This window comes from Sorex araneus, chromosome 1, assembly GCF_027595985.1.
Source record: "Sorex araneus isolate mSorAra2 chromosome 1, mSorAra2.pri, whole genome shotgun sequence".
NCBI classification, from domain to species: Eukaryota; Metazoa; Chordata; class Mammalia; order Eulipotyphla; family Soricidae; genus Sorex; species Sorex araneus.
The window spans coordinates 344,844,477-344,860,422 of NC_073302.1; the positions used below are offsets into that span (position 1 = coordinate 344,844,477).

The 15,946-nt window shown below is 37.6% G+C and overlaps 1 protein-coding gene across 7 annotated transcripts in view; it reads right to left on the reverse strand.

Moving 5' to 3' along the window:
* The window catches only part of NRG1 (neuregulin 1), a 566,300-nt gene that overhangs the window by 15,429 nt on the left and 534,925 nt on the right, over positions 1 to 15,946 (reverse strand). For all 7 annotated transcript variants that reach the window (XM_055134907.1, XM_055134829.1, XM_055134749.1 and 4 more), the window contains 4 exons: positions 14,152 to 14,210; positions 7,288 to 7,311; positions 2,586 to 2,688; positions 778 to 901 (listed from right to left, as the gene is read on the reverse strand). In XM_055134907.1, the coding sequence (XP_054990882.1) occupies positions 778 to 901; positions 2,586 to 2,688; positions 7,288 to 7,311; positions 14,152 to 14,210 (310 nt within the window). The remainder of the gene's footprint in view (positions 1 to 777; positions 902 to 2,585; positions 2,689 to 7,287; positions 7,312 to 14,151; positions 14,211 to 15,946) is intronic.

A 15,946-nucleotide genomic window follows, 5' to 3' on the forward strand; every position in this document is an offset into this window, starting at 1 on the left:
TCCTGGCGGGCTTGGGGGGCTTGTGGGGGGCTGGGGATTAAACTTGGATCAGCTGCAAGGCAAGCACCTTATCCATTGTACTATCTCTCTTCCCCCATGCACCCACTACGTTCCTCTTTTAAAACACTGTGCGCTTGGTAAATCCTTAACTAAATATTTGATATTTTTCTGGAGGGCTGGCCACAATGTACAAAGTGCGAGGGATAGGAAAGTGTTACAATGCTGTGGTCTCAATATTGAGATTTGAGCTTGGTAAGGCACTTTGCCTTCCCATGCCCTAATTGCTTTCTTTTGTAAATTAGAATCAGTAAATCATCAGGCACTATTGAAATGTCTGTAATATAATAACTCTATGGTACTTCGCTTAGTTTGGGGGTATTAATCAGTTATAGACTGACGTAACTTTCATCTTCAAATTATAAAAAAATAAATAAAACATTTCCTTCTGATTCTTGCATCATTAAATTTATTGTTTCTCTTTGTGTTTTTCTTTTTCTCTCAGTGATGGCATTCCTGCAGAACAAAGCCCACATTATTATTCCAATCCCTTAATGAACACTTTCTAAAGGGAAAGAAATGTGTTGGTTTTACAGTAACCAAATCCACTTTAAAATGTTCCCATTATTTTCTTCTGGCACAACCTTGGATTCCTGGAAGCTGTGGTGATTAACGGTAAAAGATGAGCTTCAGAACAGAAGCCTAAGAGCTCTGGTAAACGGAGGGCAAAGCGCCCCAATAGAGAGATTCTGAGCTTTGGCAAGAGTCTTGACAACATACATTCACCAGCTGAACGTTCTCCGGGGGTGCGTTTGGGCGGTGGGGTCCATTTGCCATGTTCACCATGTTCCGTTCAGACCGAAGACTCTGCCGAAGCCGGTCATGAAGCTTTTTCCGCTGCTTCCTAGATGTGAAAAAAGGATACGTTCATCATTCTTTATGATTTACATTTCTTGGGAGAGTCAATTCTTTTTTTTTCTACTAGCATGTAACTCCAGGGAGTGGACTTTTGGGGAGAGATGGGGAGCTAGAGATTGCCATCCAATCTCTGGGTATGCCTGGGGAGTAGAAGCAGGAGCACATTTTCTTAGAAAACAGATGTAGGAAGCTAGATGGGATTCTCTCAGAAATATGACCAAAAACTAAGAGGAACATAGGATAGAAAAATCTGTCACGTTGATATCTGGCAACAAATTAATCTCAGCCAATCCATCTTTGTGTACGTCATTTGTCTCAGCTAACAGTGCTGGGGAATTGATGACTGATCAAATGTACAATTTTGTTGTACTTTACATACCTATTTGTGTATATATGTGAGCACAATAATATGTATTTTGTATGAGTGAAAACTGGCACATGCTTTGCCAGTAGATTTTGGCACAACTGTAACACGATCCTACATTAATAACATTTTTGTCATATGTGAAATTAGCTAATGGATATTGAAATGATAAGACTAAACCTAATAAAACCGATAGGTAGAGTCCATGAAGGTTAATCACTATCACTTACTTAATTCTGACAACACACTAGCTCTTGGAGAATTAAGAAAACATTATCCAGGCTTTTGACTGAGAGTATAAAAGCATATTATCTGTGGTTCTTGATTCAGCAATCAGATTATAATAATAAACCCATGGTTAGTTTTGGCAAGAGAATATTAATTATGGACCAACAAAACTGTTAACATCATTTGAGATATGCTCATCTGATATTGAAGTGGAGGGTCTGAGAGAAAAGTCACTTCATGTTATATAGTAACTATATTTATTAATATGCATCTAGGGTAAAGAATTAAATAGAATGAGCATACATATATTTAACTAGTTTATATATCTTCAGAGTACCTATTGCTTGGTTTTCCTTCCATAAAGCCCTTTGATTCATCTCAGATTTTAAAAGTATTTGAAGACCATGAGAGGGGTATTGAGGTCCTTGGCAGTGGAAGATGGGCAACTGATGATGGTGTGGTGTTGGAATTAGGTGTGCATAAGAGGCTGTTAGTAATAGTACTGCAAACCATAGAATCTCTATCTAAAGTTTTTGGCAAAAATATTTGAGGTCTGATAAGCAGAACAGAGGTTAAGGCACTTCAAACTAAACTGTCTGTCCAGGCCTCTTCTCCTGTTTGTTTGTTTTTTAAATGTACAGGTAACCTTTGCCAAAGTTCTAGGGACATTACACTATCAAAATGACTTCTTTACTGTTCATGTCTGTTGCTCAGTTTTTAGGATAATAGGTTGCATTATTTTATTTTTTGTTGTCATAAAATAATTGTATATTTTTAATGGGCTTAGTTTCATTAGTTTGACCTATGCTTATATTTTGATAATATAAGTATACATATAAATATATAAGTATACATATAAACATATTTATACTTGATAATATAAGTATACATATAAATATATTTCCCCCATCCACCTTTCATCTTCCTTCCTCTAACTACAATATATTTTTCCCCCTTTTTGTGTGTGTGTGTGTGTGTGTGTTTTCCAACTAAGTGGTGCATCGTGTTTTGTGCCAAGTACTTGCTGGGTGAGCCCTCTGTGCAGCAGGAGAGAGGAGGTGTGGGAGTGGAGGTTTACTTGGTTTTGCAGTAGGCCACCACACACATGATGCCAACCACAAGCAGGGCGATGCAGATGCCAGTGATGGTCAGCACTCGCTTCTGGTAGAGCTCCTCGGCCTCTGCAAAGGGAGCAGACAGAGGTCACTGATGGTCACTCCCTCCTGCCAGGACTTAGCAACTCAACAACTGGCATGCTGCAGGGCATTGTTCAGACTCACAAGAAATTAAGAACATGGCAATTCATTTTGTTGGCAGACATACTTAAGGTACAACATATTCTGCACTCTACTTTAACATCATAAACAGAAAAGCCAGCTGGGGCACTGAACAACAATTTTATAAGTTACTTAATTATACTATACACATTTAATTGGCAAATAATAAACATTAATTAGAAAATAATTACTGGGTTAAAGCTACAGTTTTACTTAAAAAAATCTCTTGCAAAGACAACAGGAATAGATATTTAAAAAAGGAGTTTGGGGTTGACAAGAGTGGGGTTCCCCCATTCTCCTTCCCTCCACCCCATCCCCATTCTACCTCTTTTTGTGTTCCAGCTATTTTATATTCCAGTGGTCTTTACAAAGAGTCATTGTAAAAAAAATTGTCCTCCCACCAAAAGAAAAAAAATCAAACAACACATTAATGAAAAACAATTCCCAAAGATATTTGCAAACATGAGCTTGACTTGTAGTCAACAAAATTGAAGCAGGATGTCTGTGATTTAACATGAAAGATGTGATAATAAACATCCCAATATATAGCAGGGATAGCGGACACTGTATCAGAGAAAATTCAACATAGTGGTTAGAATTGCCCTGAGCCAAGAAGATTTGTCCTCTGCAGAACAATTATTATTACTTCAGATCAATTGTATTTAGAGACCTAATCAATCTTTTAAAAAAAAATTAACACCTATGATTCAAAGTCAATTGTAGATTGCCTTCATTGACCAACTTGACACATTAGCCACTGTAGGCTTTTCTAAGGAATTGTGTGGCTCAAAACTTTAAGTAAGGATACCACTGTCCTTCAAAATGCAACCGATATCTTATTCATGGAATTCTATTCGCAAATAAGTTTGGGGGAATCTAATTTTACAATAGTAAAGTAGGTTAGATTCTTAAGAACTTTGAAAGATTTAATGGTGAGCTTTCATCCCTTGAGAACTTAGCTTCCCATCAATTTAACTGCATTTATTGGGGGATGCTTAAAAGTTCACTGAGAAAGAAATCCCAGCCAGTGCAAGCTGTCCTTGCTCTGATCTGATTTCTAATCAGTGAGGAAGAGATGGACTGTGGTAGGAGTGGAGGTCTCCTATCTGGACATCAATCAAACTAATAGTTTCCATTTCCACTTTCCGTCTCCACAACCACACCTTGTTTCCCCACTGAGAGCGGGCACCTCAGAGGAAGTTTTCTTGGGATGAAAAAGAACATTTTAATTTCTATGATACAGTAGACCTTATCATTAAACAAAACATTTCCTACAAGCCAAGCCCATGGTAATCAAATTCCAGTTAGCAGGTCCGGAACATTGTCATACCAAATTAATATAGCACTGATTATTAACAGAAGAAGGAGAGTAGGAGTCAGTGGGGGAAAGATGAGGAGGCCACAGATTATACAAAAACAAACCCAAAATGGTTGGAAGTGGGAAGGAAAAATAAACCCAGAGGACAGACAAACTGACAGAATGACGGAGAGGGGAGCAAGTCAGGTACAAAGGAAAACAGAGTTCACGGAGGAGGAGCCATCTGAAGTCCCTGGCACAGCATGCCTGATACAAAGGGCGGAGAAATAAAGGAACGGAAACCAAAGAGAGGAAATGCTGGGGTGGGGGGAAGAGGGGATGCGAAATTGGAAGGGTTATTCCATACAGCATAACTCCTAACCTCGGCTGGCGGGCGCGTGGAAGCCACAATTAGAAAGCAAAGCAGCCCGTGCGTGGCAGTGCACTATGCACAAGGACACACAGAGCGGTGTGGTGTCTCCTATTGTTGAAAGCTTTTTGTGCTGCCCAAGTTCAAGGAGGATGTGGAATGTGAATGCTCTGTGTTAACTGCTTGTGTCGCCTTCGACCCCTCCCCCCACAGCAACGGGACAAGGATTACATTTTATGAGGCATTAATCTGTGAGCCAATGCGGCTGGCATCTTCTCCCTGGCTGGACATCAGGGTCACTCTTAGAGACTAGATCTAGGAATCAGATCTGGGTTGCTAACCCCAGACAGAGCAGAGAGCCAGCCCTTTCTTTCTGCCGTGACGAGTGGGTACAGAAACAGGAGTGGACAGTGTGTTGCTGTAAGAAAACATCCAGCTTGGCTGTTTTCTGCAGTTTGTGCTGTCTTTACTTCTTTAAAAACCTCTGGGCTTGGTATTAATATTCTGTCTTTAGGAAAAGCTAGGACATGGTTTTCGGAGAGTATAGAAATAGAACGTATACAAAGTCAGAATGGGGGCAGAGTTGGGGGGGCATTAGACAGGCTCTCAACGGATTCTTTTGCCATTTTTTTATGGATTGGTAATTATAGGAGAATAGACTCACTTGGATTTGAACAAATGGTGTATGGTGATTCACATATTCTTATGTGATAGAGGAGGCATCAATTTTTCCGTAAAAGCAGCCGAATAAAGGCGAGAGGCAAAGGACAAGTACAATGATGATCCCATGAAATCAAGGTCCCTGGATTACATACAGATAAATGTTCATACTAGCTTTTGTCAAGTGTCTTAAGTTTCTCCTGCAATTTCTTTTCTCCCCATAGTTTGGCTAAACCAGGTAACTGCCTCCAAAACAAAACAAAATAAAACAAGCCAGCAAACCACTTGTAAAAAATGGTGTTTGTTTTTTGTTGAATGATTAAAAAAAAACAACCCAAAATTCCCTTTCTAATTTTTTCCCCTTAGTGTGACAGGGTCAACAGGGCAAGTACAAATTAGTAGCTGCTCTGAAAAGCCAATCTGTCACCTTCCCTGGCAGAGTCACCCTAATGAGTCTTCCCTCTATGGCCAGGCTGGATGTATCAAAGAGAATCAGATCAAGGTCATTTTCCAGTCTGATTTGCTGAGGTCTAAAGAAAGGGCCTTGTTTTTCTCAGTTTTAATGGACATTTTTGGGTTTGATTTTTCCAAAGGTTGGCATGTTCTGGCTTAGTACAGTGGTTGTTTGGAGGCTGCGGGGCCCCTAATGTTTGTCTCTACAAGTGGGCAAGTAATAGCACATGATCTCTTTCACAGTCCTTACCACTGGGAGTCAAGAAAAATCATCTGTCTGAACTACCCTTTTTACCTTATCGCACTATTTGGAATCATAAATGTTCAATTCTATAGACATTCCTTGGAAAAAAAATAGGAAGACATGCTCATAATGGGGAGAGTGAAGGGATGGTTGCATTTCTATTCCTCCATCCAGGAAAGGTCAATAAGCCCTTAAAAGTGTGACAATTTTGATTCACATAGAGGAAACCTGAGTTTTAATTCCCCTCTTAAGATGACCCACACCCCCCAGTGATCAGGGTAAACTTCTCACTTTGTTGAGCTTCTTGCTCTTGGGAAATCTTTTGATACGTCAGACTCTGTTCAAATAAAAGTGGACTTTCCCCCCATCAAATGAAGAGTTTTCTCTTAGAATTTCTTGGGAGGAATGGGGAATTGAGCTGAGTCTATTCATGTTTGCTAGAGTTTGCAACAGTCCCATTGGCCACGATCTTGGAGACTACATTAGACTGTAGACTGTGATGTTATCATCCAAAAGCCAGCAGCAGCTGGAGGAGGCCCTTGCTGAATGATGTCACGGACACCAGCTGGGCGGGGATCAGATTCTGTTAATCAGGGCATTGCTTTGTTGACCTGTGACCATGCTCCAAGGCTGCGCTCAATTTTCAGGAAGCCCAGAACTTATGCTGAGGAGTTGTTAGGATGATGACTGCTCTTTCCCTGAACTACTTTGGAGGAAGCCCTTCAAAAGTGTACACCCCGAATTTATGTTTAAAAAAGATATTTTATGTTTCCAGTGTTTTAATTTGACTATCTGGATATTCGTGGCTCAAATTTAGCCCCACTGTTACTAGAATCTTTACCTAAATTAGCATAAACTTGTTTTTCTTTTGGTCAGAAGGAAATGAAGTTGACTAGATCAGTGATTGAATCTCTCCAGAAAAAAAATCTGACTCAAATCTTTGCCTGTGATATGATGGTACATCATCTGAGCTCTCTCTTAACTACTTGCAGGGTACACTAGAGCTTGCTATGTTAGTTTATTAACTAGGTTTTTTTCACTTTCTATGCCAAACTCTCATCAGCCTAAGAGGTGGTGTGTTTTTAACATGATGCCTTGAAACATTTCTTATTCTTGGGTCCCTACATTGCTTTCTCTGCTGTCACTTGCACAATTCTGATTTACCCCAGCACTGGAATAACAGCACTGCTAGACCCAATCATTGATTGGGTTAGGGAGAGGACTATATGAGACACTGCAGCAAGTGGGTGATTTTAAACTCTGAATGAAATGTGGGACTCTAAAATCTGCTGCGCTCAGTACATTTCAGTCAACTAATCACAGATTGGAAGCAGAGAAATCATTGTTATAGCTGTATGATCCCTTCTAAAGAAAAAAGAAATTAGTCAGGAACTGAAAGATAAGAGAAGGGAGGGGGAAAGATTTCAGCTCAGAGGCTCTATATTCTGTAGGCTAAAAGGAATGATGATTGGTCCATACCCATAAATTCAATCCCAAGATGCTCTGCCAATGCAGAAAGTTGACAAAAAAAAAAAGAAAGGGAAAAAGTTTCAGAAAAGAGCAATACACTGCACTTCAAAACACATTACACATGACTACTATGCTTCTCTGTGCGTGCACATCAAACAGGACAAATGGTGGGTGGTTAAGGAAGCAGTGCTCAGGTACGCCTCCTAGAGTCCACACTTGGAACTTCTCATTTTAAGAGGTGTGCAAATATCAGCGGACTGTGTCTTTATTATTAACCCTTAAAAGCCCTTACTGAGGGAGAAGTCATAGCTAAACTATCCTTAACGCTAGTTCTTTGTTTGAGAATATGAATGTACTATCAACAGAAAAGGCATTTGGTAGTATTTCATTATCCCTTTCCCTCTTTTTTAAAAGGCCAAAGCAAAGTCTTTGGGAAATAAAATGTTTTTACCCAAAGACAGTCAGAGGCAGAGCCAGGAGCAGAAGCCAGAGACAGTCATCAAGTATGCACATGCTGTCAAGTTGGTTTTACATTTTTTATGTTCGTGGCTAGAGATGCTCTAATATATCCTGCTGTTTAGTAATTTTTTTAAATGCATTTAAAAAAATTCTTTTCACTCATTTGCATAACATTTCATACATAGTAAACAACAAATGAATTTTACTTAAAAAGACAGGAAGGGCGGTAGGGCATCAGGGCCCACTTCCATGTTCTTGAATAGAATTCTGTGCATCACATAAGTTTTCTGTAATCTCCAAGGGCACACTTTTTCAAGTTGATAAAGAAAAAGACGGGAGTTCGATGTCTAGATGAGACTAGATGGGCACTGGACTAGGAAGGAGGGCCTTTCTGCCTGCTTGGGTGAGGGACTCAAAGCGGTGAGCTAGGGCCACAGTCCTGGTGGGTGTACCATAGACACACCAGGGCAGGCAGACACCCAAGTGAGAAAAAGGAGCAGAGAAAACAAACAAACAAAAAAACCCTCCAGAAATGGGATTTTGCATGCTTTGAACAAAAATTGTTCATCATATCAGTGTGTGGGATCATCTGGGAATTCTTTCTTTTTTGCAAAAGCTGTAGAGTGGTGGTGGCGGAAAGGGACAAATGAAAAGAGATTCATAGGTCTGTTTCTTCCCTTGGTCGTCGTCTATTAGAGATACGAGGGTGGTGCCGAACAATAGAAAAACATCTCCTGAATTTGAAAACCTTAAGGAGTGTCTCTCTTACAAAACAGACATTCAGGCATGGCCTAAGTATCTTGGAGCAAGGCAGGTGGTAACTGGGCAGAGCTGTCCTGGCTTCCGGTCCCACGTCTGTCACTGTTCTGTTTAATGATTTTGGACAAGTTAATTTCTCACTGACAAGTTGCTTATGATGCCAACACAAGCCTCAGGAGTGACCTTGGGGGTAAGAAAGGAGCCATGAAATGGTCTGCCAACAGCTGAGCTTGGAGAACAGACACATTTATGTGTAGCCATTTACTTTGACTCATTTTTCTATTTACTACATGGGGATTTGCTGAATGATTTCATGGTCAGAAAGCCTCTGAAGATTCCTGATATGTGCCATAAATTCAGAATTTAAAAAAAATCAACAAGCCAAACTTGTCACCTTTTAAGGCAACAAAGTTTTAAAGATTAAAATAAAATCAAGCTATACATCATGCAAGTCACACCATATGAGACAGTTTTATATAATACTTTATGCTATGAGTCCAGGAAAATAATCTGGGATTTTTAATAAATGAAAATGGGGTTTAGGGGTTTGTTGCATAAATGAAAAAAATTCATTTATTCAGTCAATACAAATTTCTCTGGCCTCTGCAAAATTCAATTTGACAATTTGACCTTCATTTCCTCATTAATGTTCTTCAGTTAACTTTTGGAACATTCATAGTATATCTCTTAGATCTTTTAATGAGAATGTGGCCCAGTTTTCTCCTACAAAAAACCCTTCCATCTCGCTTCCTTTTCCTTCTACCATTCAGTAATAATTTAAGGGTTAAAAATCAAGAACTACAGAAACTCTTTCCAGAGAGTCATTATTCCATGCCTACTTGAACACTGCTAATGATCTATATTAGTTGCATAGAAAGCTTGGTTAAGTCTTCAATAAAATTAGTAGCATGCTCATGCATACATATTACTGCATTAACAGTTTTATAGGTAAGTCTGTGAGCCTAACTATAATTTCATTTCATGGGAAGTCATTCATATCAGGCAGCTCCAATTTCAAATAATTCAAAGGGAAATTGGTACTTAAAATTGGAATCTCTTTCTGGCCATAAGGCCTGACAAGGAAACAAGCAAACCAAACATGCATCAGTCTTTCTAGACTTGGAGTAAATTCTGCTCTAATTTGTTTTTACTACTGATGGCTACATTTCTTTCATTGTGAGTCAGAAAAGCAGAATACACAAACACTTTTCATTTTATGAAGAGGTTATTACTTTCTATCCATTCTATTTAATCTAATGTTGGCTGAGGATCATTATGGATCATATGCTTCCTATTGAACTTCTGCCTAGACACTACATTTTTCAAATTAAATTAATAATTCAAAAACACAAAGGTTACTGTAAACAATTTAGTTTCCTTTTCTACATGCGATTTCCTGCTGTGCAGTAAGCAATATAAAAAATTAATTTAAATCTGACAGTCTCTTAAATATTGACTCACTGATCCTTTATGATGTTATCAGTGTTTGAAGATGCTGATTAACTGGCAGGTTAATTTAAATTTTCAATGACATCTAACAAAAGCACAAAAAATTCTTTTTCTGCTAGTTCTTCGAACATGAAATTGTTTGTTAAAATTTGAAGAAGGTCAGGATTTGACCCTATGCAAATAATCTCAAAGACTATGTATGTGTATTTTTGACTTCTGCATCTCTGAGATTTATAAAGAAGCTATGTTAATGCCAATTCCAAACTGAACCAATTTTGTGTCTCCCTTTTAATTTTCTACTTACCTTTACAAATGAAGGTGCCTCTTTTTATTTGTGTACATACACCAACCATCATAACAGTGATCCCCTTGAAACGGAGACTCTCTTTATTCCATGTTTATTTGGGCAAGCTTACATGCATGCTCACACACACACACACACACACACACGCTATAAAATATCACTAACACAATCAAAGTATGTGTTAATTTTGTTCTAAATGGCTTTATTCTCTCAGAAAAATATGCATACTTAGCAAATAATTGCAATAGATTTTTACATTTTTGTTTTGGGGCCACACCCAGATGTGCATAGGACTAACTCCTGTCTCCGCACTCAGTTATCACTCCTGGTGGGTTCGGACGACCATATGGAGTGTTGGGGTTCAAACCCTGGTTGGCCATATACAGAACAAGTGTCTATGGCTATACTAGTGCTCTGACCCCTGCAATAAGTTTTTAAAGGCATTTAATCAACACTAGTTGATTATGCACAACTAATCAAGGATTCAAAATAGAAGTCTGAATAGATCCAAAAAAATGGTCTTTGGACAACACCCAGCAGTGCTCAAAGCTGACATTTGCCTCTTTGCCCAGGGATCACACCTGGCAGAAATTGGGGAGCCATATTAGGTAATGTGGGTTGCATTTGGGTCAGCTGCATGCAAGGCAGGCACCCTACCAGCTGTACGTTATCTATGGTTCCTGAATATTTAAGTACTTAAGAGTGCCTGCTAAATTCACTCATTCTGAGAATGTGCCTAAAATTCTAAAATTGTAGATTTTAAAAATAATTGTAATTTGGGATATTATGTAATTGCCTCCTGCCATACAGTAGTTTATATATGACAAGACTACCTCAAAATACTGTGAGGACTTTGTTTCTCTCTGTAATCTCTATAAACTGGTTATGCATTGATGGTATACACACACATAATCTCTCTCTCTCTCTCTCTCTTTCTCACTTCCTCCTCTCTCTCTCTCTCTCTCACACACACACACACACACACACACAAATGAACATAATCCTTTCAAATAGGAATTTTGTGTCAACAGGCAAAATTTAAAGCTTACTAACCCTGGCAGAATTTCTAGAAAGTATTATTAATGTTTTATGTCAAGGCAAATAGCTGACTGCAAAAAAAGTATATAAAATAAATATTTTTGCTTTTATTTCATATTTAAGTATTTTTTAATAAATCACTATAAGTCCCCATAAGACATTCTATCCTGAAAATTGTTTCAAACCCTAATAATAGTAAGTCTTGTTATTAATAAACATGACAAAATTTACATTAAAATGTTTAAACATTCCTTCAGAATGATTTTCAACTGAAAATGTGTTTTAGTAAGTTGAAATGTGGCTTGTCTTTGAAGTGAGAAATATCTTTTCCTTTAAAACTTGTTCATTTCCAGACTTTTTAAGTATAACAACTAATTTTAAACAGCACTGGGGCAATGTATTTGCTGTATTGTGTAGGCCTCATTGCTCTGTGAACATTAAGTTTTCTGAGAAGCAATGATTTATTTTGTCCTTCTATGTGGCAGTTTAGGGAAGTGAAAATTGAGAATTTAAGTCATAGGGATTAGAAAATTAATTCTGGACAAGACAACCTTGGGAACAGTTCATGATTGGAGACTTTCTCTTTTAAAAACCTAAAGAAAGCTTCCTGATGAACAGCGATTATAGACTTTGATCATGAAAGTGCTCCCTGTCAATCCTTGTTAAGTCAGGTGAAAGACGTTGCTGCTTTTCTGGATGTCTTACAAACTGCTTCTGGAAGTTTACTAAAGAATGTTTTTTGTTTGCTTGTTTTAAATAGTTACACTCCGATTAAATACATAGAAGCTTTAAATAAGAAATAAAAGAAAATGGCCTAAGAATATTTCTGTGGTTCCATTGGGAGACATATTCACTGTTAAATGCTTTCTCTAGAGAGTGAAACACACCGTTCAGAACACAGTGAACTCTGAGCATGAAAGATTTAAGTAAATGCAAAGATCCAAAGTCTTTATCAGATTCTATGGTATAATTTTAATGGAAGCCTGCTAAATCTATGTTATTGGAATACAAACACATTTATTTTAAGATGTAATGGCTTTAATATATTAAGCAAAATTTCTGGTTTCCATTTTAGTTCTACTACTGAAAAATCTACAGCTACTGAAAAATTTTGTTCAATAAAGGTATATTATTTTAAGATAGTGAATAAAATGAAGATCATGTTTGAAAATTTAGCTATGGTAATTTACCAATTTTTCACCACAGAAAAAGGCTTACAACACTTTTTATTTTTAGCTTGTGTAAATGCATTACAAATACCATGTCACTAAATAATTAACATATGGTTTTAACTTCTACATAGTGAATACGAGACTTATTTTTTCACGTAATTTATCCTTCTATGAGGAAAAATATTGAAAAGAATCTTATTCTTTGCATTCTTTCAAATCTCTTCTGATGATTTCTTGGTACCCAAATGACCATCTCATGTCACTGCTTTTTTTTTTTGCATTATGTGAATTTATACTGTAATAAGTGTGAAATTAACAGTATAAGTCAGTGGTTAACAAATCTAGCTATCTACTTTTGTAAATGAAGTTTCAATGGCACACAGCCATGTAAAACTATTTATCCAATGTGTATAGCTGTCACTTTCATGCTACAGAAGCTGAATGGATTGGTTGTGATAGTGGTAGTGTCATCTACAAACCGTCAATTACTAATTTACTATCTGATTACTGTATCACTGTCTCATAATTAATATAAAAAACACTGGCAACTTCAGATGTATATGGATATCTGTAAGGAATTAATTTAATTTTTTTTTGTGCCATTATTGGCTGATTCCTGGTTATGCTCTCAGGGATCACTCAAGAGGCTCAGGGGACCATACAGGGTAGTGGGGATTGAGCCCGGGTTGGCAACATGCAAAGCAAGTGCCCTATGTGCTCTACTCTTTCTAGTCCTGAGGAATTCATTTTAAATACAGTGCTGTAAAAGTTCAAGATTCAGAAGTAACAGTCCTGTACTATAGTCTCAGTAGGACAAACACATAGCTTTCTTTATTATTCATGCAGTGTGAAGAGTCTCCTTAAGAGTGATGTCTGAGACTTTATCAAGCCACAAAAATCTGTCACAATTTCCTACTTCTCCATTAAAAAATATATTGAGTTGAACTATTATATGTCAAAATACAAAATATGTATTTTTTTGAAATAACTATTTTCTTTTAAAAATTATGGAAATTGGTATCAAGAAATGATGATGTAACGAAGTGATGGTTTAAACCAGTCCTGAATCGTTTGTTTCCTAAGCATCATGAAGAGCAGTCAGGATATTTCACTGGCTGTGAAATGTTTGTTTTTAATTTTCCTAACTTAGTGCCTTTTTAATACCTAAATGCCAACTATTCATTTAATGACAAGAAACACCTGAACTCTTTGTATTATGTTTATTGTTATGAATAACACATTCTGCACCCAAATTAACTTACCATCATCTCAAGTGTGTGTGGTTACAACTTAGTCACATCCTTTCAGGATGCTGTCACTTTATAAAGAAGAAGGACTGTTCAGTGGAATGATTTTATTTTATCAATACAAGTGAGACTTTGAAATGCCTTTATTATGATCGCACTGCTTGATATTGACTAGCATTTTGCATCACAGGGTTCAATATCAATTTCAGAAACATCCGGAACCTCACACACCTCCTAGTCTCTCAGAGTTCAACTAGTCACGAACAGAGGAAGTAATACGGTCACTGTTGTTAATGTTCTCATGCGACAGGCAGAGGCAGTCAGGGTTAGACCTGGTAAAACACATCTAGCTCTAGGTAGACTCTGAGGGAGATGCAGCGACAAGAAAGCGGCACCGACCAAGCATGCTCCTATTCAGGCAGAGACAGAAAGGGAGTGGACGTACTGTAGAAGCTGGCCATTACGTAGTTTTGGCAGCGATCACCAGTAAACTCATTTGGGCACCTGAGAGAGGAAACAAAAAACAATGGTAGAAAAAACAGAGAAAAAGAGAAGAGGTGAATATACGCTAGAAAGAAGCTCCTTCAGGGTCATTTTGAACCAAACTTGGTAAGTTCACCCTCAGGAACTGATTATTTGTCCTGATTATGGCTTCCAGACTCTGGCTTCTTCCCGTAAGGTTAGATGTTTGGGCAACTTAGTTTGGTTTAGGTTGAAACAAAAATCCACCCATTTTAAGTGAAACATTCAAAAGGAGTCCCTTAAAATTTGTATTTTTTGCTTATTTTCATTTTCTACTGGGTATCTTTGGATAAACATGCTGGAAGACTCATTTTAATTTTCCATTGGGTATCTCTGAACACACATATTGGAAGGAAATATGATTTTGCTTAGACTGTTTGCCATGGTTACCAGAATCACCATTTGGGGTGATTCACCGATGGATCATTTCTATTTATGCCCCCGAGGCTTGACAGGAAAGCAAGGTCAACCTGAACAGGTTCACGGTTCGTGCTCAGAGTGGTCAAACCAGAATCAGAACAAAAGGAATCAGTTCCATTTGAGCCGTAAAAGCACCAAGTGGCAGTGATTGTTGCTGTAGTATCGGGAAGAAAGCAAATTTCAGATTATTTTAACATACTTTCTTGGGTTTGGACTTTCATGGGCACATTCTCAGTACATCTTGCTCCAGTGAATCCAGGTTGGCACCTAGAGGGCAAAAATTTGATAAGCAATAGAATGCTAAAGATACTGAACTTTCAGACGGGCAATTTCCTCCTAGGGAAATGGAAGTTATGGAGAGTCCTACAAATGACCTGGTGGCTGGACAATACGGAGAAAAGGAAAAGACAAACATTTAGAAAATCATGTCCCGTATATTTAGATATACGAGTAGATACTTTTGTTGTTGTGTGCTTTAATTTTCAAAAGATAAACGACCTGACATTTGACTAAAGTGAGGCTCAAATGTTGGCCAGGTGGGGCAAGACCAGGGGAGCTAAGTGATTTTCCCTTTGCCATTTCCTTATTGGCCACTGATCAATGACAACATCTCACTTTGCTAAAATGCACTGGTTTTAGTTGGAGCTTACATGGTTCCATCCATACTAATTTATTATTTAAATGATCCCAAGTTTCATTCTTTCCATGCTTTTAGCTATCATCAGTTTTAAATAGCAGTCACTCTATCCCCTTTGTGATTCCACAGCTATTACTGGACCCTAGCAAACCAGAGACCTTGAAAGCCAACAGATCCACTGTTGAACATCTATACTGCAATGGAATTATGGCAATGCAGACTTTAAAGATATTTTAATTAGTGCACACAGTATTTTCACTTGGAAACTATAAGCACAGATAAGGTGGTAATTGATGTATTATTTATTTAAAAATACTTGTGAAATAATCGACTTAGACTAGAAATCAAGCACTTTCATATTCTAGGGAATATTGACAAGAAAAATCCTATTCCCTGTTTTTAAAAATGAAATGCAGATCAGCTACATTTTCAGTGTTGAAAGATAGTGATAGCAGACTTTGAGTCAGATAGAAATACCTCAGCTAATAATCTCAAATCAAAGATACAGTTGAAAAAATTAAACAGTTCTTTTTAAGGCAATGATGCTTGATAGAAGTCATTTCTCATTTCAGATAAATGTACTTTGAAATTGCATAAGGTCTACATTTTACTTACAGACATTTACTCATCAAAATTCCAGAATTTTGTTAATTTGTATGAA